Here is a 23,412-nt window from a genome sequence, read left to right as displayed (position 1 = left end):
TAACGACAGAAAATCACTTGCAGTGTCTGTTTGACTTCTTGCCAAAGTATTTTTGGGTTTTTTTGGTAAATTATTCTCTAATTTCTCAATTTCTAGCATTTTCAATTTTAGAATACCTCTTCTGATTCCTTCAGATTAAATATACAGACACTTAAACTACAAACATTTTTTGCTACTTGTTAATTTCATGTTTGATTCTCAATAACTTACAGTAATTGAAAAAGAAAAAAGCAAAATATCCACTTGGTATCAAAAATATCTACACAAACAGAAAACTGTCTCCCGTGTTAACATAGCTGCTCTCACAACCATTCTGTTTTGCTATCAGTAGTCATGAACAACTCAGCTAATAAGTGTTAAATGATATTATACAATCCATATATTAATTAAAAGCAGATGTACTCAGAGCAAAAATTTCAGATTGATGTGCAAAAATGCATTTCACATATTTTATTGTCCAGCAATGCACATTACACATATAAACATGCAGTCATTCATTAATCTGTATTGTTAAACACCTGTTTGTATTAACTGTAATGCCATTCTTCTGTCACGATACTGGATGAAGTATGTCTTTGAAATTGTCTGTAGGGGAATGAAATTCAAATTTCTTATTTAACAGACCTATTACTGAATTAATCTCTTTTCCAACTATTTAAATACAGAAAGGATTTTCCCATTCTACATGTAACCCATTACACATAGCCCTTGGTTACATTTGCAGGACCTAGTGAATTTGTCAGAGTTTCCACAGTGTTCCTGGCATTTGTTTCTGCTATACTTACTTCCATGGGAAAACTTCAGGTGTTCCTCCTTGCTTCTTTTCCTACACATTCTAGATTGTGAAACAGGATGTGTGATAGAAGAAAAGGTAACTACACAATCCATCACTTCTCTTTCGGGCCACATGGGCTGTTAAATTCTAGAAGAGAGACCCTTCCTTTCATAATGGCCAGTGCTGTTACCAGTTTGCAACTGGACTTTGACAGGGTAAACTCCCCAAGAATTTATGGGTGCTGGTGGTATGGTTTCCAGTAGCAGGAACACCACAAGCCAGCAATTTTAAGGCAACATCCAAGATGGATAACGTTGTTCTTATGACACGCACTGTGTTGTGAAATTGGTGAGCCAGAGAACTGTATTTGAAAGTCATTCCTATGAGTTCAGGTTTTCTTCTGCTTACTAACATGACAAAGTTTATGAGGTTGGTTTTTTTTAACAGTTACTATGTCTTAGTGAAGCAATCAGAATCAAAGTTAGCCTTAAGAGTGCTTAGGTCATAAAGTCGTGCCAGCACACACACAAAGGATATCTTATATATGGTGACAAACTGGCAAATTTCTATTTTTAATACAAGCATAATATATCCTCTATGAATTTTATTATAAACATATGTTCTCCAAAACTAATGGTACAGTTAACAAACAGTCTTTAAGAAGCAGAAGAAGGCTCTTGTTGACTCTGCTCTTCCACGAAAAGAGGAAGTTGTCAATAGCCTCTTCCATTTCTAGAACTGCCCCTAGATGAAAGCTAGACAGCATTTCATTTTTGCACTATTAATGGTAAAAAACAGATAGGGCTTTGGTGGAGAACTGAGAAAAAGTGACACCTGTAACACAGATAAGGGTGATTAATTCAGTGACAAACCTGCACTCATTTCCCTGTGCCAAGATACTGTTTTGAGAACAGGAGACAGAAAGCAAACATATACGAATTCATATACAGAAAATGAAAAGGCTGTCTCTTCATCTCACAGTTTTCCAGTCAGTTTATAATATCCAGATTTTCATTTCTTCAAAGAAGAGAAAACATTGGCTCACTACCGTTAACAACAAACAGTAAGTCACACAGAGTAGAATATAACATTCATGTCTTATTATTTCATATATAAACCTTTACTTTAAAGTGTTATCTAAAATAACATACATGGTTAGCAGACCAAATAGCCCATATAAACTATGCTGAAAATATCATCTTTATTTACAGGAACCTAATTAAAATGAATTTTAATTGCTTTTGAGATCTGCAGCAACTTCCTCTCTCAGAGTTGGACTTCAGCCCAGATTAGGCAGAGTTTCAAGGAGGAAGATACCCCTCACACACATGAAGAAAGCATTGGCCATGCAAAAATGTGGCTCACCTGCTTCTGGAAGAGCTGGGAAGTAACTTGCAGGCTAATCACTCTGTTCAGGTGTGATGTCATGTTACCTATCCCACCCTTAAGACTTTATAATTTCATGCAACCTTTGTTCAAGTGAACTCTAAACTTGCTCCTGGTGGCGTTCTGCCAATACAATGTGAAATTTAGCAAAAAAAACTCCTCAGCTTAGACATCCTTTCACTCTGTTTGAGCTTCTACATATATACATTCTCATCATCTTCTAGTACTGCTGGTAATCACAACTACAAGAAATAAGCAAAGAGAAAATCAGAAATATATGACATCATTTTACAGGCACTTCTATAACCATGTAATTCACTGCATAGTTAATTTACCGAATTCCAATATCTGCTTTATAGAAAAACAACTGGCCTGTGTTGTATAAAAATGCTACCTTTGAGACCCAAGAAATCCCACGCTGCTTTACCAAGCATGAATTAGATTCCAGAAGAATCATGCCTTGCAAACAGAGCATCCAGTATGCACTCAGAAACAGCTCACACAGAGCCCTAGCATTAGCACTATTAGCACTTGCTGTTTTGTGATTTAATAAAAATGCTCTGCTTCAAAAGAAACAGCTAATCAGATAATCACATTATACTGTATCTCATAAGCTTTGAGCAGTCAAGCTCCCAGAAAAATCATTGAATAAGACAACAGCCTTAATGACTACATGTATTTACCACAAAGCATGGCCAACATTCACACTGAGGTTGCAAGATTGTTACATGGTTACCTGTGCTCTATAAAACAGAGATGTCACATTGAACAGATTATAAAATGGTACTGCAGTATTAGATATTATTAGTATGTTATTTTTATTATTATTCATCATTAACTATGACCAAAACATTAGTACTTCAGTGTAAACACTGCAAAACATATATATGATTTGACAGATTGAATATTGACAGATTCAAACATTTTGGATCTGTTATCTATCCACAAGATCTAGAAATAAGGCATATGGTCAGCAGAATAGGAGAGTTTAAATAAACAGCCCGAGTGCTTTGCTTTCCTCCCACACACCTTAACTCTGTCAGTTATGCTTCTGGATTCCTCATAGCAAATCTCATCTCTTGAGGAGGTCATACCTGAGGAAGGCTGTTAGCTGGCTGAAACATCATTCTTTTAGTTTTTTCACTTTCCTGTGTACAAAGGAAACAGATAGTGAATAGCTGAAGGGCTTGGTCTTTTTAGAAGTCTTGACAGAGTTCTCTGCTAGGAAGATAACTGTGTGGCCTGAGAGGCTTCATTTGTTCTCGATCGCACACTTATACACAGCCGACACTTTATTCCACTCACAGGATCTTGACATAAAATTGTAGCACTGATCACATATCTGTGATACAATCTTGACAGTTTTCCCACACAGCCCTGTCAAAACTTCCCATCAGTATCTGTAAACAGAATTAGCAGGGTGGCCACTTGGCAAGCAAATGCTTTTGCTTTTGCACTCTTACAGCATGGCGGCGTTTCCTTTTGGGCTGAACGCTCTCCTGTCCGTACGACGGCCACTGAAAATCCTGGGGCGGCATTTTGCTGTTCTGACTCTCCGCTTCTTCAGAATCAGAGTCGTCTTGTTGCATCGAAGGAAAATGCCTGTCTGGATAAATCTCCTTCAGTTTGTCCTCAAAGAATTCGTCCAGGCATCGTCCAGCCTCAGCAACCTCTGAATCTGGCTGTAAGAGAATCAATAACTATTTAGTGCTACTGCACACAGAAATCATCAAGGATCAAAACCAAATAACTAACCTACCCTTTGTCTCGCCTTGTTTCTGTCTGCTACATCTCCATTAGTCTCCTGCACACTTTCTACAGCCCATTAGTCCCTCTGCATTTTCAGTGTAAGTAAAAACCAGATGCTGCTATTAAGGAACACGTTTCTGCACCTCTAATAAAAAGAGATGTGCAGTGAACTAGAAAGAACAGCAGTCATCACTGCTTAGGAATTTCTACGCACTTGATTTTTCCCAGCTATGTTGCTGGCTATGACTGGCTTCTCACAGCAAACCCAGCAACATTCCAAAGAGTGGTCCGCTAAGATGTCCCTCTTTAATTTTAGATCCATATGTATCTCAACTTCTCAGATAAATATTTAACTTCATTTCTGTCATTAAAAAAACACCCAACACAATTTCCAAATAACGAAACTGAATAATACTTCTGTTTATCCCAATCTCATATCTGATTTCCAAAGAACCAGTGTGACAGCTTGAAAGAGCCACCCTCTGCTTTGTATCCCCCCAGCCATGCACACCAGAAACCTACATAATTGAACTTTGCACAGTTCCAAAACATGAGACGCACGTCAGTCACAAGCTCCTCAGGTGCAGCATAGTGGGATTTGTCCTTTTTCTGCAGCTTTTTTCGTATGGTTGACAAATCCATTGGCCTTTTGATGATCTGATAATAATGCCGAGCCTACAATAAGAATAAAATGCAAGTGTGTAACATTTTTAATTTATTTATTTGTTTTAATTAATTAATTTCTCCTCCAGTGACTTCTATCGAAGTCTGAACAGAAGTCACTGCAGAGGAGTCTTTGCATCAGGGAAGAGAGCTCTAGTTTTTTAGTGCCTACACTTGTCTACATTATCTTCCTGAGCACTTTTTGGTTTTATTAAAAACATATTTGCTTGCAAGACTGAACTTGAAAATAGCACACTTCAATGTTTACACTCAGTATTTACACTCTGCTATTTGCACTTTGTAAAGTTTATCCCCAGATATAAATGTCATTGTTTAACCATAATCAATAATATATGCAACACTGACAATTAGCTAACATTTCCCCCAGGGAATTACAAAAAGAATGTGCTGAGATACCGGCAGCTGATAATGTGGGAAGTAGTCTGTCAAGAGTGACTGAAAACAAGATACCGTGCACTCTTTTAAAAGTTCAACAAGAGTCTTTTTCAATGGGCATGAGCTACCAGGATATCACACTCCTTAAATCTTTTTTGGTCTAAACCTACTTGTTAGGTAATTTGTTCCATAAGTTCACTGCAAGCTTTATTAGGTGGAATGGGGTTTTTACCATTATTTGGACTATTCCTTCACATAAAACCTTTATTTTTCCCTTGCCCAGTATGTTTCTCACTGTGTTCTATTGTTACAACACCGCAAATCTCTAGTTTCCTTAAAACAGACAGTTAACATTGCAAATGTTGAGTACATAGACGAAACAACAGTTTCTACATCTTCCCCTACACACAGTCACATTTCTGGTGTTGTCCACAGAGAGGGTAAAGAGGGAGTCCAGGGTTATTTCTAAAGCAGGCCTCTCTTATGGCAGCACAACATTTTCCATGGACATGGCGAGTCAATTTTTTTAATCACTGTAAGCTATCAGATACCTTTTGTACTCTACCAACATCATAAATTGGCACCCAAACCTGGCCACAATTTACCTGCCTCCAACCTGACACCTTCAAAGCACTTGCAAGAGGAAAACTTCCACGCTGAGCAATACTGTTCAGAAAAAAACCTCATGAATATCTTTCAAGAAGATAAAGGAGACATTTACAAGGTGTGCCAGAGTATCCTTTGGATTTCCTCTGATCCGTGCATGTGCAGTACTTACCAGGGGACTGACAGGTTCATGGAACGGGAGGCTCATATTACTGCAGAACAGGGAAAGCACCAGCTTTTCACACTTCTGTAGGAGCCAGATTTGAAACACATTTTAATGCAAAAGAAGTGAGTTTCATTCTTGTCCTTAGTTAATCAATCCTACTAACAACAACAGAATTCTCATGTAGACTGTGCACTTCTGATGCAAAATGGCACACTTCACCCTAATCAGGGGGATGTTTTGCCTCATAGCACTTTTATAGCTTTGAAAATAAGGATAGTCAAGAAATGCAGGAAAAGAAACTATGTAAAAAACTTTGTATGCACATATCTTTTCTGGAAACCCTTGGGAACTAATTGCTATTACTATTTCCTTTCTGCACTTCAGACCTATTTCTTGGCTCTTGACTGAAAGAACAGCAGCAACAGTTTGGAAACAGTTAAATGGGAAACGTTTCACACTGTTCGTATCCATTCATAGAAATGGATGCAAGTTATGTAGTTGGTAGTACTGTATGAAAATTGTTTTGTCTAATCATTGTTAACTTGTAAAATACTTATAATAGTCTTTGGCTTTTTCACTAGTGCAAAAAGAATGCACTACAAAAACATCATAAGCCATATTTGCTCACAAACAATGGAATTTTTATTCATCTCAATTCTCTAAATGAAACTTCACTACTCAAGATCCAGATCCCAAAAATTTCTGTCCAGCTGTACCAAATCCAGTAAAAAAGGGCATCACATCAGTGTAAAAAAGTTATGTCCAGCTCTGCATGGACAGAGTAGCTCAGGTCTGGAAACAGCATGGATGAATTGAGCAATGCTTGGCTGTGCTCATAGGTCTTGCCAAGGGGCCCCAGTGCTCTGAGAATCATTGCTGTTGTCTTTATGACTGGTGCCCAGATTAGACCAGTGCCTTAAATTAGGCTCCTTTTGCACAGGGCCAGCTCAACATCTGCACTCAGCTGTTTGGACTCAGCCTCTCTGTCCAGTCATCAACAATACACACAGGATTTCCACCTGTTTGGAAAGTTGTGCCTTCCAAGTACCAAGTGGACTTTAAGAAAAGGCACTTTTTTTCATTTTGGTAGAGGAAACTGGTAATGGGTATGTAAAGGGATAAGCTTTCATCTAGGCTGAATCAACAGCCTAAACATCACGTTCAGGGGAACTAACAGTACACATGAAGACTGTATGATGATTTCGTTCCAAATGAAAGTCAAAAAGGGTCTACATCACAAAAATGTCATTTCAGTGGCCCAAGCAGATGTCTCATGTCTGAGAAGTGCCAAGTCTTAAAGCAAAAAGATTCAGCGTCAGAAAGCCAGGAACAAATTGACTCAGGGAAGTTGCTCTGCTGCTGAGTATGACTTCCCTGTTCAAAGTAGAAAAGAAGTCAAGATCTGCCTGTTTCATCTTTCTGTAACATGACATTCATTTTAAAATTGAACAGCAATGCCTAGAAAGAAGAGAATGATATAACTAAATAGTAAGATTGCTTTTGTTCTATTTGCTACTGTCTGTAACATTTGAGTAGCAACCAAGTCAAAACCATCACCTTTCCAAAGAAAAGGCAAAGCCTCATGCTGAGATCATATGGCCTTTTCTAAATAGTACAATATACAGTTATTCCCACCTTCTGGTCACAGTCATCAAGGCCATATTGTACATTATAGCTGTGGCTGTAGCGTGTGTTTTCACAGTCGTATTCTACCTCAGGCTTCACTGGATTACGGCAAAGGGTGCACACCCACTCTCCCCTGCAAAAGAATAAACCAAAAAACATGCTGGTTTTTTTCCACAACCTTGTCAAATAACAAATCTCATAAATCACTGTATTGGGAAGGTCTCATTCTTAACTAGTATTACAATAGCAGTCAATCTGAAGCCCATTGTACTAGATGTTCTTCAATGGATTTGAACCCAATTAGAAGTGCAGCAATTTCAGGTTCTACTCATGACACTTTTTCTGTCACAAAGGAAAAGAAAAAAGACAAAATTTTAAATGTTTGAAATCATGTTCCAGCAGTGTATGCAGCTGCATTGATTCAAATGCGACTTTTAAAAAAATATTAAGGTAAAACAGGCAATAGTTGGGTCATAAGATAATTTGATAATCGATGTATTTATCTAAGAAATCAACATTATCAGAACAGGTCATAATGTGCACTAGTACATGGGTTCTCAAACCAAATAGACATAATTCTGCAAGGGCATGTGTGTCCTTTCTAGTAGATCTAGTTTCAAAAATCTCTTGAAGAATTTCATGAAGGCAGTGACACAAATTCTGCAACATCAGGGTCTGAATACCTATAGATGAAGATGTATTAAAGAACTGTGAATAGAGAATTTTAGTTTGTTTCATTAGAATTTAAGTTTATTTTAAACAGGAAAACTTGGTTTTCACTTTGTTTTGAAACTAGAGGAGTTGAAAATTCCTAGTTTTTTGAACAGAATGAACAAACCACAATCTCCAAACTAGTATCTTGTAACATATTTTTCTCAGCTGAGACAGTTATTTGGGCTTGGCACAAAAGAAGTAGTAGCCTTTGGTCCCACTTAATAAAGATTTATAAGAGAATTCGGAATTGCACACAACAGTAACGCACTAACTTTTAAAGTCTGGAGTTTGGTATGTGGATGTATATCTATTTCTGGCTCATTGCACACAATTCATCTGTGACAATTTGCTAGACAACATATCTTAGGGAAACCAATGTCCTAAACATTTCTAACATAAGCCCTGATAATCCTAAATTTCCCATAAAATTGGCTAGAAAACTGAATAGAAATTCACTGGTTGCCTTTTCCTGGGGCTAGTCTGTGTTTTTGGAGAAAAGAGCTGATGTCTACACTTCAGATGTTACATGAGAATTAGGATTTTATTTTTCTCCAGTGAGTCACATGAAAGTCTCAGGTCTGCAACCTCCTTTGTTGTACTGGCCAGTTAACTGCAGAAAGGGCACACATGGCTGGAAACAATTCTTGTTCATAATTCATCTAATTCCTAGTGTGTAAGACAATTCTTCCCTTTGCAAGAAAAGCATCAAAAAGAGCAAGTGAGAGATGCAGTATAAGGCTGACACATACATCCCTGAGGATATATTTTGCCCCAAGGCAGTGAGTAGGAACAGCACATTAGTGAAATGTCATACATACACTGGAAAGCTGAGCAGGGCTGGAACATGGCAGGAGAGATGGAAGACCTTGGGGCAGTGATCGCAGCACAACAGTTCTCCTCCATTAAGACACACAGCACAGAAATCCTCATTTTCAATTGGGCTGACTTCCTGAGTAGCTGGAGATTTTTTCATGCTGGAGATGCCATTGCTGAGCTTCTGATTAACAGACAGAGTGTCTACAGGGGGAGATGGTGTCTGTCCTGCAGCCTGGGATATGAGAAATTTCCTGTCCTCTGAGTTTTCTTCTTTGGACTGCATTCCTTCAGGTGGACTATCTTTATTTATCTTGAAGGAAGAAAAATCTGGGATCACACAATCATCGTTTTCATGTATCAGCATGTGGTTATCTGCAGACAAAGTGATTTCTCTGCAGTGAACTCTACTGGAGAGGGCACTGGGGTTCAGCAGGCCCATGCTCAGCTCGGGATCTGCCACTGGCTGGCCAGGTCACTTTGGTCAAGTCATTCTCTCCACATACCACAGTGTAATAGCACTATGAGAGCTGCACAGGTTCCATACCAAGGGTGATAGAAACAGGATACTCTACAACGGTATTTGCAAATTTTACAGTAAACAGCTCAAAAACTCCCGCAAAAAGCCACAACCTCCCCAACCAAACAACAAACAAACAAATAAGAAAAAACCACCAAAACCAAAACAACAAAAACAGTATAGGTTTTTGTTCCCATCAGAAATTCATCTTTCCTCTTTTCTGTGGAGAGAAGCTTATGCTCAAGACTCCAAAGAAGCAATTGAATACAAGGCTTTTAAAAATCTATTACACTGTGATTTCTGGGATTGGTTCCTATAACTCAGATATACATTCAGGTCAGTTTTAAGCTATTTATCCTATATTTGTAACCAGATGAGTGAGCCAAGCTGTTTGCTGGAGTATAAAAACACTACAGCTATCCAATCCCAGAGACAGACTTCTCAGAAATGGATGTATCAGGGAGCTACACAGCAAACTAAAAGCTGCATTGCCTATTACCTCAACCCATCACAGAAGCATCCCAAGATGAAACAAATCAACAAACTTGTTTACTGGATAATAACTCTCAGAACTGTGGGTACAAACCAGTAGCAGAAGGCAAGTCAAACCTCCAGGCAATTCCACTCACCTTTATAGACATACTTGAAGACCGTGTCCCACACTCAATTACGAGGAGGAAATTGCCCTCCTGCTCATTGTCCTGTGGCTGGAGCTTAAACACCGGCAGCTCCCCCACTTCTGATGTGCATATTTTCAGACGTTCCAGTCGCACAAAGGGAATCTTCTGCTCCTTGGGGCCAGCTCTGTAGTCAAAAGGACACGTGGCTGAATTCAGCCACATTCCACAAAATTCTGCCCACTCAGTTTCAATACTTTTCATGTGCTATTATTTGTGCTCCTTTCCCTTTACAGCTGTGACTCTGCTGGCTAAATGTTGAAAATCTGGACATCTTTTAACAAGCCAATTCTTTAAGAAATGTGGATTCAATCACTTGAATCATATGTGTAAATGCACTACTAACTTCTGTGCTAAACTTTTGCCCTGCTCCATATATTTTTGTTTTAATTATCCCAATTTATGTCATGTTTGATACTTTTAAGTGTGATTGGCTTCAAGTAGGAACACAGCATATCATCAACTTTACTTGAAGATATTATCACAGCAGTAGCTGAAAACAAAATTTTATAAAATTATTGAGATAGCATTAATCCTGTTCCCATGATATCTTTTAGTTTTAATTTAGGCTTAACAGGTTTTAATTGTCCAAGTGAGATAAGTTTGCAAGTATTTATTCATTCTGGAAAATTACACAGAATAACAGAAATACATGAATTCACCACTTCTTTTTAATTGTTGTTTTCAAGTTTAAGAGAGCAATTTACAACTTTCAGAACTATTATCTATAAGGAATCTACTATTCTTTTTAAGTTCTCCATTATCATTAAGTATGACAAATTTTCAAAATACATGCATAAAATTTCACGGCCAGTGATTTCGTATAAAAAAGACTCCTCTACCTGACATTCTGATTGCTTTTCATATCCATTTCAAAATGTTCCTTTTCACAGTCATTGGAATCTGGAACAGAAGATAAGAAAACGAATAAAATATTTATAATATCACAGGCAGATTAGGGTAGAAAGTACTTCAATATTCATGTACTTCTGTCTGGTGTTTAATATGATATCATAAGTGAATTATGGAATCGTTTCATCTGTATGTATAGAAAATGTGTATGCTATTTTCTCTTCTGGTACAGAGCTTTTGTCTTTCTTTTTTGCTTTTAACCACAGCTTCTGTATGAAATATGAGGAGCCTTTACAAAATATTTTGTCGCAATGGTTTCATTCCCAGGGAATTATATATGTACACAGCCATGTCACATTCATCCATATACATGGAACGACATAAGTAATCCTCTTTGCTGTACAGCCTGCACTTGAGAAAAACAGACCTACTGAGGTCTGAACTCCTGAGGCTCAGGAAGCCTCTGTAGTCTGCAGCCCTGTGCTAAGAAGCTTCTGGCTAATTCTTGAAAACAGGAAGAAAATTGTGTCTCACATCTGCCACTGAGGGACAAAAGTTACACTGTAATTCCTTTCTATCCAAGGTCTGTAACATATAAACACATGAACTCAAAACTATCTGTTATATAAGCATACAAGTAGCTGTAGCTCTTGACTAATACTAGACACAGGAGTAATAAAACAACTTCAGGGAGATGGGACAGCGTAGAGACGAACGCCCCAGTGGATGTCCTCATAGACCAGTCCACTGACAAATGTCATAGTAATGCCTTCCTTTGCTAGGAATCGGTTTGACATAGCCAGTACTAACAGGAAACAAACCTAATATCATGGTTATCTGGAGACAAGTGAGGGCCAGGAAAACATGTCTTTTAAGAGAAAATCTAGCTCAGGTCAACAGTATCTAACCCATGGCTTGAATGCAATGTGCCTCTAAGGATAGTCTGTTATTTCCAGCCACAGGAAACACAAGACTGACAAGGAAAGGTGCATTTCACATCACACCTAAGGCATTATTCACTTGTGATTGTTGCTCGGGTGAAAGACAGACAGAATTACTAAAGAGTGACTGCACACTGAGGCAGGGTCAGCTCTTATTGCACATTGTCAAACCAGAGGATGTTCCACTCGTTCTGGATTCCTATATTAACTAGCATTTCCATCAACAACATGGCCCATAAAATAATAGTACTTATAAAATTTGTGGAAAATGCCAAACTAAAGGGGTTGCAAACACTGGAGAATATTTACTCTTAAGAACAGACCTTAGTACATCAGAGACAGAAAATCTCCCAAATCAATAAGACTGAATTAACTGTATTAGGCTTATAAAGGATCAGATTAATGTAATCACAAAGGAAAATAACTAACTAGGGAACTGCTCTGTAGAAGGAACTAAGAGTTAACATGGACTTCTCACAGCATGCAAGTCAACCCTCTAATGCTGCTGGCTGCAAAAGAGAGGAATGCCATCTTGCAGCTTATTACCAGCAGCAAGGAATGTAAAACACAAGAAGCTGATACCCTGGTTCTGCATGGCACCCCAGAGGCCTCAGCTGCAGCACTGCGCTTGGCTGTGGGCAGCACTCCTTAACTGCAGAGAACCCAAAATAGCACAGCAGGAATGATGTGGTTTTGAAAAAAATCAAACTTCTGACCCATGAGGAGAGATTGAAACCATCAGAATTGTTTAGTCTAGGAAAGAGAAGGGGAGGGGAGGGTGTTTATGCAAGCTATGATAAGAAGTGGCTGTAAGAGGGAAAATGATGAAATTATGTACAATTTTCACCACATCCCTTGTGGCTAGGATAAGAAGTATTTTGTTTTAAATTAGGCTGAAATGTTTGGGTTAGGTTTGATATCAGAAAAGGATGAGTCATTGGAGATATATACCAGAAGGAATGGGGTCTGGCAGCACAGCACCACTGAAGCCAGAAAGTCCTACCGAGAGCCACCAGCAGAGATAACGCTGCCTCTGCAACAGAATTCATCTCTCCCACTGCTTATGGTGACTGTATCTCCTCAGGTCTCTCCTCAGTGCACACCATTAAACAGGCACAGCAGGATGGGAATTGCTCCCTCCTGATCCTTCCTTGTGAAGAGGGAGCAGCACTGAACTCAACACGCTGGGCTTTCCATCCTATTGCACAACAGGACCTCTGCTTTGTACAGGGCAAATCTGTAGCATCTGTTATAGACAGTGAGATTCAGTACGCTGGGGCTGCTTTCAGGGTGTAGTGTCACACCACCCAGACCAGATATTAGAAAGCTGCTCCTCTCGGAAACACTTCAGTCTGACCAAGACACAGCTTTTTGGGGGTGTACCTGATTCTTACAACTCACACAAATAACTGTGGAATAATTGTAACAATTTGGCAGAGGACATAGAAGAGAAGACAAATACATTTCCTTGGCTCACTGAGCTAGGCCTCCTTTGTACTAATTAGAGTTCTCTGAATAAAAGTACAGCACTGAGATAGAAATATTAATTCATCTTTTATAGAGAAAAGCAGCCAAATGTTGGCATAAGTCACGGGATAACAGCTTGATCCTGCAATCCCTTGCTTGCATGAGTAGTCCCATTGACTTTCAGAGTTTGCAGGAATGAGGCTTTACAGTGTAGCACAACGATGTTGGCAATTTGCCCATGAAAAGAGTTAAGTAAAGCCTAATTCTCCATTAAGGCTGAAGAAATAGGTCTTGGCTGAAGGGAATGTTCCACAACAGACAGAGCCAAGCAAAAGCACACACCGTGCAATATATTAACAAAAATCTGGTATGCTACTGATGTGAAGGTCTTAGCAGAAGGCACGTTGCATTTGGGAAGTAATTTTTTTTTTTTTGATTGAATTTGGACCCTTCAAACCAGCTCTTCAATAGTCATAACTGCAGGTCTCATTAACAGGAGTGCTTCTAAGAGAACTAATACTCCAGGTACTTCACACAGACACACTCATTTCTGGTTTACAGATGAAGTATGTTACAAATTCAAAGCATATAATTGCCGTGGTTTTTTCCTTCATAGATGAGATCAAACACACTTTTCCATTGGATTAAGTACTCTGATAATATTTGAAGCTTGCTAGAAAGAACATTTGCATGTAAGTACACTAATAAGCATACTGCTTTGCAATGCTTGCAATGCACAGAGCTAAGAAAGAAAGACCAAACAAAAACCTAAATTAAATAATTAAAAGCCTTTTACCTTCTTCGCTTCTAAGTTGTCTCATTCTGGCATTCACAGGCAGGAAAACAGTGTTGCTGAGCAGTTCAGAAGGAGAAGTGCAATGTTGAGATTTTTTGATTGAAAGATTAATAGGTTCTTCCATCACTTTTTGCATAGAAAGAGTTAATTCATTAACTACATCTTGCCCAGCAGTAGCCAAGCTGTTTTCTAGAAGACAATCTACAGTACTGAAGTCTTCATTTTCCAGCTTCGGGGAATGGAGTGAGGGGGGTTGGAAAAAAATACCACATTTTATTATTAGTTTTCTTTCTTTCTATATTAAGAAAATAATTTTTAATCAGTCTTCAAATAGCAGATAAGGAAAACTTTACTTACTGAAAAAACTATCTTTGACTGATTGACTAACAGTAACATATGTTGTAAATGAAAGTGGATTCCCTCTCAGTAGAGAAGTTTGAGCCATTCCTACCTTGCATTTGGTGCTGCCCTGCAGTGCATCACCTGGTGCAAAGCCAGCAGGATTCCCAGGGCTCAGGTCACTTGAAGCCCTGCCCAACACCAGGCTGTAGCTGGGCACTGGTTCTTGTGGAGCATCACAGTCACAAAGGGCATTTGGGGATGGGCCAAGTGTTACAGCAGCTGCACCTTTCACCTGTGGATCAGCCGAGCTAGAAAGCCTTGTCGGAGGTAATTCCATTTCCAGATCGTTTGAAAAGCCCACGATGCTTAAGGATGCTGAATGCTGGGAAAAGCAAATAGGAAAAAACCCCACCAATATATTAATAAACTGTTTAGCACCAAAATGCTACTTTGCTGTCTATAATAGATGAGATACTCTGTTCGAGCTAGACATAATCAAACAGTTGTGTATGAGGGCTGTAAGAACCTATCATAATCCCATACTATTCCCAAAAGTTTTAGATTTTCCACCATTGAAACTGAAAACTGGAAAAGGCGATAACTAGGTTACTCTTCTGTGATTTACAAAGAGTGTCTTCCTTAGGGATCCTGATTTTTAATTCCTACAATAACTGGGAAGCCTAAGCATGTAGAATTCTGTACCAAATCGAACCTTGATGCAAACACTACTACCTTCCGTTAAGTTATTCCAGAAGAAATAAGATTCAAATCAGAAATTTTATCATTTTATCAAAAAACTTTAAATCACTTTATTCAGAAAGAAGATTCAGAAGAAATAAGCTCCAAATCTGATATAAGTGGATGAAGCAATTGTTCCTTTTCATGATGCTGAAAACTTTATGCTACTTAGTGAGTCTGTCCCACTAAAACCAAAGGTATTTCCTCTTTAAATATTACAGTGTAAATCCAGAAACACCCCACCTGTACTAATAAAGATGTACATGTCTAGTTTTCAAAGAAAGGGAATATTTACCGAAGTCTCAATATGCATTTTCTACTGCCTCATGATTTGTCACTATCAAATCCACAGAGACAGTGTTATGCAAACCAAAGCAAATCCACCCATCTAGGTGACTTCCTTAAGCTGTCTTACATCCTGGAATGTGTGACTGTATTGAAAACAAGACTCTTGCAACATCCATACGCAGTAAACATAAGCATTTTTAAGTATGCAGATCTGTGTCATTTGAATATGCAATTTTTCCTTTATTTTATCATAGTTCATTGCTGTTTCACCCTTGATAATTGACTGAATATATCCTTTTCATTTAACTGCAATACAGTAAGTAGCATTCATTGTAATATAAATCGAGGCAATAGAAATGTGTCGATTGCATCTGAATTAGAGTTTAAATTCATTGTTGCACTATTTGTCTGCTAGAGGCCTGCAACTTAAAAACGAATCTGAGATAGGACCCATTTCCTAGATTTGATTAGTATTTTTCTCAAATTATACACCATTTTGGATTTGATACCTTTGTCCATCTTACCCCATAGTGGTGAAGACATCAGACTAGACTGAGCTGCCAGTTGTGCCTCTGTAAACCCTGTATAATGTCAAAGTCAGTCTCTGAATTCCTCTGCTTGCAATGCACATCAACTATGTGCTGAGGACACTCTGCCCACAGACACTAATTTCCACCTAAGGATGTAGTTTAGTCTCCTTTTTGTCAATTTGCAGTAGATGCCACAGTGGGAGCTTTGCCTGAACAGTAACCACTTAATTCAATGAGACAAAATAGCCCGCAGTTGAAACAAAAAGAGGTTAGCTCTTCTGCAGTGCCATTCTACCACACATTGCTCCAGTGAGTCTGCTTTAAACAGTCCCTCCATGGAGAAGGCATCCCAGAAAGTACTGGATTTCTGCAGCCAGGGTATTGGCCATTTTCCTCCTCTTGAGTCAAATGAACACCCCTGAATTTAAGCTCCCTGAAATATGATAACTTTTTGGAAGTAGCTGGAACTTGTCAAAGTTTGAGCTGAAAACTAGAATACCTCAAACGAGGAAATGCCTTGGTGAAGGCACAATTTGCCACATATTCTGTCTGATAGAGCATTCCTAAGAATAATGAGGTTTCTACCCAAAGTTATATATGTAGGTCAGAGAGGAATCCAGCTTTCATGGACACACCTCCTAAAGAAGTCCACAAAGACCAAAAGTGTTTATTTGATGTCATAGTTTGCTTGTGAGAGGTTCCCTCAAATGCAATGACAAATGTGGACTATCAAGTCTACATTTTCCTTTTCATTCCATCCCTCTTTTTATTACAAGTCTCTTTCAGATGACAAAATAAACATGTGAATTGTTCCCACATCACTTACAAAAAATAAAACAAATAAGTAGAATTCGTGCTTGAACCAAACAGATGAACTGTAACCAGCCTTGCCTTTTCCCCTCATTTCAAAGTCCATAGTGAGCATTAATTAAATCCCTGTGAGGCAGCTAAATATTTATTTAATCATGTTCTCCAAAGCACGAAGCATCCACAAATTCCTGTCTGAGTCAAGAGGAACTACCTAACGCTGTGCTCCACTGGAAATGGGCACGCTGAGGCACACACGTGGCAGGCACACCACCCAAAGCTCATAGCAAGTTAACTGGAGACCTTCTGGCCATTCACTTCTAATCACTACACACACCTTCCTTCACTCCTTCGTGAGCACGCGCCGTCATCTATCACAGAGTGAGACCTGACCCTGTGAAAACCCTCCGTGTGTAGCTGTGTACACCTCAGGTGAGATGTCAGCCCTACTAAGGCAATGGTGGGATTAGTCCTGGCTTCAGTGAGACAAGTTTACTTACTGAGAGTAGTCGCTGGGATGACTCCTACTAAGGAAAAAAAAACCAGAAAACAGAAAAACAGACACGCACATAGGAATTTTCTTACAGCTAAAATTTTCAGGAAGGTGAAATTGAATTACATGATCTGGCTACATCCTTTTTACTTTTCTAGGTAGCATCAGTTTCTTCAGAGATCTTTTTAGATTATATAAGCCAATGTAAAACCTTACTCTTGCTAAAAAGAAAAAAGAATAATGAGGCCATCAAATTGCCATCTGTCTTTCCCTTGGGGTAAAAGTTAATTTTGTGGTTATTTTAATGATGAAGCAACATTATGATCTTTCAGTACAAAATATTAAAACTCACAGTTAAGAACAGACACATTCCATCCTGATCCATGGAGCTGCTGTCAAGTGTGAAGTGAACAATGCACTGGGAACAAGGCTCATTAATAGTCTATTAATTCACTCCCTAAAATAATCATTTCTTTTGCCATTAGCAAAAATTTCTCTTTTCCCTTGACAGTTCAGCTAGTTTTTGCAAGTGGGATGCCTTTAAAGAATTTATCTCTATTTTATAAAAGCTCTATTGCTTTTACATTGCACCATTTGAACAACAACAAGCATTAATTATGCTCTTGGGCAGAGGGTGGCTTCAGTTGTAGGTTAATTTTGAACTTTTTGACATTTTAATGTACAGCCTGGCACACTGAACTACATCTGTGACATTATAAATGGAATTCTCATTGTCTCATAATTAATTTTGGTTTGATGATCCTTATAATATAATGGCAGCAGCATCACTACCCCAAAATGCCTTCTACCACAAATTTCTTAGCTATGGCAGTGAAAGGTAAGAAGAAAGAACATGCAAAGTGCCTTCAGAGAACAAAAAATAAACATATGGTTCAGTTCAAATATTTCTTTGATCGCTGTTGCATTTAAAAAGGTCCAGTGTAAACATGCAGCACTAATACAGAAGAATTCTGAGAAGCAAATACTTACCTTGAAACAGTGGGATTAGGATTTGTTAGGATTGTTTTGGCAAAGTCTCAAGGCTGTTGACATTAAGTGTCACAGATAAAGAAAGCTAAAACTAGGAACCGCCAATTCTCTTTGCTATAAGAGAAATAACACGCTGCAAATGGTTGCAGAGTAATGAACGGCTGCTATTAAGTGGAGCAATCCCCCTGGCAGCTCATTATGCTGGAAGGTTAAACAAATGTACTACTCCAATCCAGTTGCTTAACTCACCGAGCACAGCAGCACTGATAACACAGGCTACACATGCTTCCTATTCGTATTTTCCAGTTTCAGAACAGAATCCAAAGGATTTCCCTTCTGTTTTCACGAGTAAAAGAATCCAAATCTTCCTTCACAGTTGTCTGAATAAACTGGAGCTGGCTTAAAGCGGAAGGAGGAAGAGATTGTACGGAGCAAGCAGCATCATGTTTTATTTATCTTTTCTTTTTTCAGGTCAGAGGAAAAAGGTTTTGTAAAATTAACATTCTGGGAAATCTACCTAATTGCATTAAGCATGAACATATTTGTGCTGTAAGTATCTCAATTCTGTAAAGTAAAAAACATAATCTGTTTCTCCAGAAATTTGTAGCACCCTAAATTCCAGACTGTTATTATTTCCTTCATCACTAACTCCCCTATAATTAATAGTAATTAGGGCCCAAAAAATAGCAAGAACAAACCCACTTTGGTCCCAAGCTCAGCCTTGAAGTTCTAGGGTTGGATATTAAATTATTATTACTTCAATCACTAAGTAATCACAACATGCTCTGTGCAATACTAACAAAAAATAAAACCTCTACTCTGTCTGTCAACCCCTCTTCCACGAATTGCATGTTTTTAAAGAAAAAAGAAAACAAATAAACAAACAAACCAAACACAGTAGTTCAGTTAAACTATTGCCACCAAAATGGAAGAGGTGTCATTAATAAAGCTTAGGACAAATGTGTTGGGGTAAAATACCCAAGAATGCCACCAACAGCAGACCAAAGTCAATTGTTCTCTCTGACAATCCTGTAGTAACAGTGGCATTGGCATGTCAGAGACTAGAAGTTCATGTGCATCAAGTCTGAACAGAGGCTGACAGGTTCTACCACAAACTGTCACTATGTCAGTCTTGCATGAAATGCCACCATTGCACATAACTGGAATAAAACAGAAGCCTCTCAGAGTGCTCTGAAGATTGCTCCTTGTATGGTATGGAGTATTCTAGGAATTCCCCATTTCAGGTTCTTTATGGTGTTTGAGACAAATGGAGCTCCTGAACTAAGAAGTTGGGACTTATTGCCAATCAAAAAGAACAGTACAAAAATCAGCGTTATAGCACTCTACAACATTTCCATGTGCTTACACTTTCAATACTATTTCTGGTCACCCTGTCTCAAAAATAATTTACAAAAATCACAAAGTATAGGGAAAATGACCAAATATATAAAGGACCAAAGTATAGAATGGTTTTCATGAAAGAAAATCCTGACTTTAGAGAGACAAGCAATCACTTTTCAGTTTCAAAAAGAAAGTTTGAGAGTAAATTCAATATAGACCTACCCAATACAGATATTATGAAGGTTGTGAATACAGAGAACGCAAGAACTAGAAGACACCTGCCTGAACTATCAGGAAACAGACTTAAAGTAAGCAAATAGAGGAACTTACACAATGAAAAACTCCGTTGTTGCAGAATGCTGCAGAGACCAATATTATTAAAATGGACTCAAAAAATGGATTAGAAAAATTCACAGAGGGCAGGTCCATGAAGAGCTCCAAAACACAATTCTGTTGGTACAACCTTTGGGTCAGAAAGTCCCTAAAGTGCTAGTTTTCAGAAGATGGGATTGTTTATCATCAGTTTATATTTGTCTGTTTCTTACACCCTTTCCTAAGTACCTACTTTTGGCTACAGCTATGAATGATCTGATGCAACTCTTCAGTAATAACACTAATACAGTGCATGACATATTCAGAGATTCACTTTAAGCAGAAGGTGAACTAATAGCTCAAGGGAAGAGCTAAGGAACTCAAAGGAGCTCAAAAATTTCTAAAGAACATAACCAAACCTGAGTTTGCTAAATGCAAATTGCAAATGCCCAATCTACTCACAAGTAAGCAGTGTCCCAGAAGACAGAACCACACCCAAGCTGGTTAGGTTTTTAGGATTAGTGGGGAGGGTATAGAATGTTCCACTACCCAGGACCCAACTCAACAACTGGAACACAAGGAATCCTCCCTCCCAGAAGTAAAGGTCTTGCTCCAAGCTACAGAAAGGGGTGCACTTATGGAGTCTGAGGAGGAGAGATGTCCAGCTGGCCCTGCAACAACACCAATGTTTGTTGCAGCAATACCTGAGGCTCAAACTACAAATCTGTGCTACAGATGTACAGTAATTGTGTCATTTCTTCAAATACTAGATACAGCCTTTAGACCTCTTGTTCATCACAACCAGAAATGACAATTAGGTACACGCAAACAAAACATTCCCTCTATTGCTCCTGAAAACACAATTAGGCTCAAAATATCTTATTATTCTCTCCTCTGTTCCAGACCAGATGACCTCTCCAGTCCTGTGTTCAAATTAACAACTCAATGTCATACTATGTAAAAGCAACAAGAGGACCATATCACTGCAGAAGGTTGGTAACCCCTTCCACAAAACTGTTAATCTAATTGAGTGCTCATTCCTTCACACTGCAACATAGCAATTCAACAGCTTGTGTAAAGCTTGTTTGCTAGAGCTTGGCAAAATTCCCTGGAACTGAAGTGCAGGTATCACTGAAGTTATTCTGAAATTTGTTCTCTGTCTTGCTGGCATTCTTATTGGAGAGGTTGGGTATTTTACAGGCGTGGAGATGGAACAACTCCACAATCCAAAACAGAGGTCCTGGCTACACGACTGAAGTGTACTGACAGGCGACCATGAAGAGAAAATTATATCCATTTTGCACATGGAAAGAAAAATTTCTAGTGTTGTGCTCTTAAAAGGTGCTAATCAAGCCCAAAATTATGCTAAGTGCAGTAGTTACATCAAACAATCAATGGTCGAAGTATAGAAACATTTATTCTGCACAAAAAATTAATTCACAGAGAGAATAGTTAGAAGAATACACAGAAAGACAGAAAAGATGACAAATATCACCATTAATGCTCCAAAACCAGTGAAACATATGAAAACACTCCCACCAACAACTGAAGTTACATGTTTAGAGGCTATATTATACACATGCATACAGAGCAGGTAGGCACAGACAGGAATTTCTCTGAACTTCAAGACTGCAGTAGCCTTGGTGACAATGTCTGTGTTTGACACCAGCGAGAAAACTCTACTTCATACAACTGGAAAGCCAAAACTCTGCTGCACAGTGAAGCCAGATTTAATTTCTGCCCTGATAGGTGGTGAAATGTAACACACGGGGACATTTTACAAATGTGTGAAGCGTTTCATCCTTGTTTTTCTACTTCTACTTATCAATAATCAACTTTAAATGTGAGGGGAAGAAAACAGTACTTATCAGAATAACTTGAACAGGTGATCTTTGAACTCAAAACCTGTCACATGACACGAGTGCCTCACACCACTAGTACTTTTTCGGGATGATCTGAATCATCTACTTATGATTTCCCTGTTTATGAGTAATGTGGTGATCCCAAACTATTATTAGCATCTGCTCTGTATTATTTCACACATAAATTGTCTGGATCATATTTATCTAGTTAATCAGTCAATAATATCAAATGCATACCATAAACACGTTTCAAAGTTAATGCATAGATGTTTAATTGCATGCACAATCAAGCCTTGCCCCACTTCAAAGCAAAGGAAACCATTGGGCTAAAGAAAGTTTTTATTATTTTTTTTATGTCAGATCACTAAACAGTTAATTCAGGTACACACTGCTTTCTCTTTGATGAAAGGATCTCAGCAGACAGAGAATTACTTATTCCACTAGGAATGCTGCACTCAACTGAAGGCTGTCAGAGTTCAGCAGAACTGCAACATGAGGCCAAGAAGTCCAACACCAATTATTCTCCAAAAGACAGAACACAGTTCTTCTTCAGGTAGCAAAAGGCTTATCTAGCCATTCTCTCTACCATATTTGTCAAGTGCAGTGTTTCAGACTTGTCCACATTCACTTTTTCCATGTCCTCCAAGAACTTGAGAGAGATGAAATGTTCTGAATACAGGCCATATGAGAGTAAATGGTCAAACATCTATACAGAAATTTTTGTCTGGAGAGGACTGTGAAAAATATTTAATCGGGTGAAACAGAGATGAGAATGAATAGATACATTCCCTTGTTCTTAAACAGGAACCAATCTCCCATTTAAACCTAGATTTAATCCAATTGTCAGCAAAAGCAGTCAGACATCTTTAAACAACATTCATGAAGATTATATCTCAAGGGTTTCCTTACTGCGCTGTTTCCCTTCATCATTTCTAATTCAGCATAGCCAGAGCTGTCAGCACATTACATCTTCATCCCAAACAGCTCATTAGAAGAAATAAATACAAGGAAAGATGGGGTACTGTAGCTGTTGAATGTTCTCATTTCTTGCAGAGGTATCAGAAAACTAGCCAAAAAAACCCAGACATCCCTGTGCTTTCTGCACAAGAGCATACACTTCCCAGCACCACTAGAAAAAAATTCTTTTCCTCTAGGAATATCCTCCTCTTGTCACCTCAACTTCTACAGCAACAACTCAGCCCTTCTTCCTTTATTACTCCTTTTTTACCACCAGACTACACTTCCCTCTCTCTCTTGCACATCTACTTCCCCCTTTCTGACTTTTCTTGTTTAAGGTGTTGGGAATAACCTTCTATTACACGTCCAGAAGACAAAGGACAGCTTCTTTAACTTCTGAAAGTTACTTGGGTAGCATCAGCATTCACTTTCACAAATAAATTTGAGGACATGTTCACATTACACGAAAAGTATTAGCTCAGGTTCATGGTCTTACTCAGGTCCTAAATACACATCTTCAGTTTTTACAGTCAGATACTAAAGTAAAGGTAGCCCTATCCTAGAAAATCCACATAGCTTTCCTCAGTCCTGTGTTGTATCCTCAG

The 23,412-nt window shown here is 38.5% G+C and overlaps 1 protein-coding gene across 1 annotated transcript in view; it reads right to left on the bottom strand.

Annotated features, from left to right (window-relative positions):
- Nucleotides 1-435: 435 nt before the first annotated feature.
- The window catches only part of TRIM66 (tripartite motif containing 66), a 52,051-nt gene continuing 29,074 nt past the window's right edge, over nucleotides 436-23,412 (bottom strand). Inside the window, exons 11-19 of the mRNA XM_032691082.1 lie at nucleotides 14,599-14,871; nucleotides 14,148-14,376; nucleotides 10,934-10,994; nucleotides 10,044-10,218; nucleotides 8,900-9,207; nucleotides 7,377-7,500; nucleotides 5,748-5,822; nucleotides 4,433-4,585; nucleotides 436-3,843 (exon numbers count right to left, since the gene is read on the bottom strand). Coding sequence (XP_032546973.1) covers nucleotides 3,574-3,843; nucleotides 4,433-4,585; nucleotides 5,748-5,822; nucleotides 7,377-7,500; nucleotides 8,900-9,207; nucleotides 10,044-10,218; nucleotides 10,934-10,994; nucleotides 14,148-14,376; nucleotides 14,599-14,871 — 1,668 coding nt within the window. The 3' untranslated portion in view covers nucleotides 436-3,573. The remainder of the gene's footprint in view (nucleotides 3,844-4,432; nucleotides 4,586-5,747; nucleotides 5,823-7,376; nucleotides 7,501-8,899; nucleotides 9,208-10,043; nucleotides 10,219-10,933; nucleotides 10,995-14,147; nucleotides 14,377-14,598; nucleotides 14,872-23,412) is intronic.

The sequence above is a fragment of the Chiroxiphia lanceolata genome, chromosome 6 (genome assembly GCF_009829145.1).
Source record: "Chiroxiphia lanceolata isolate bChiLan1 chromosome 6, bChiLan1.pri, whole genome shotgun sequence".
NCBI classification, from domain to species: Eukaryota; Metazoa; Chordata; class Aves; order Passeriformes; family Pipridae; genus Chiroxiphia; species Chiroxiphia lanceolata.
This window is presented reverse-complemented; position numbering and strand designations above follow the sequence as displayed.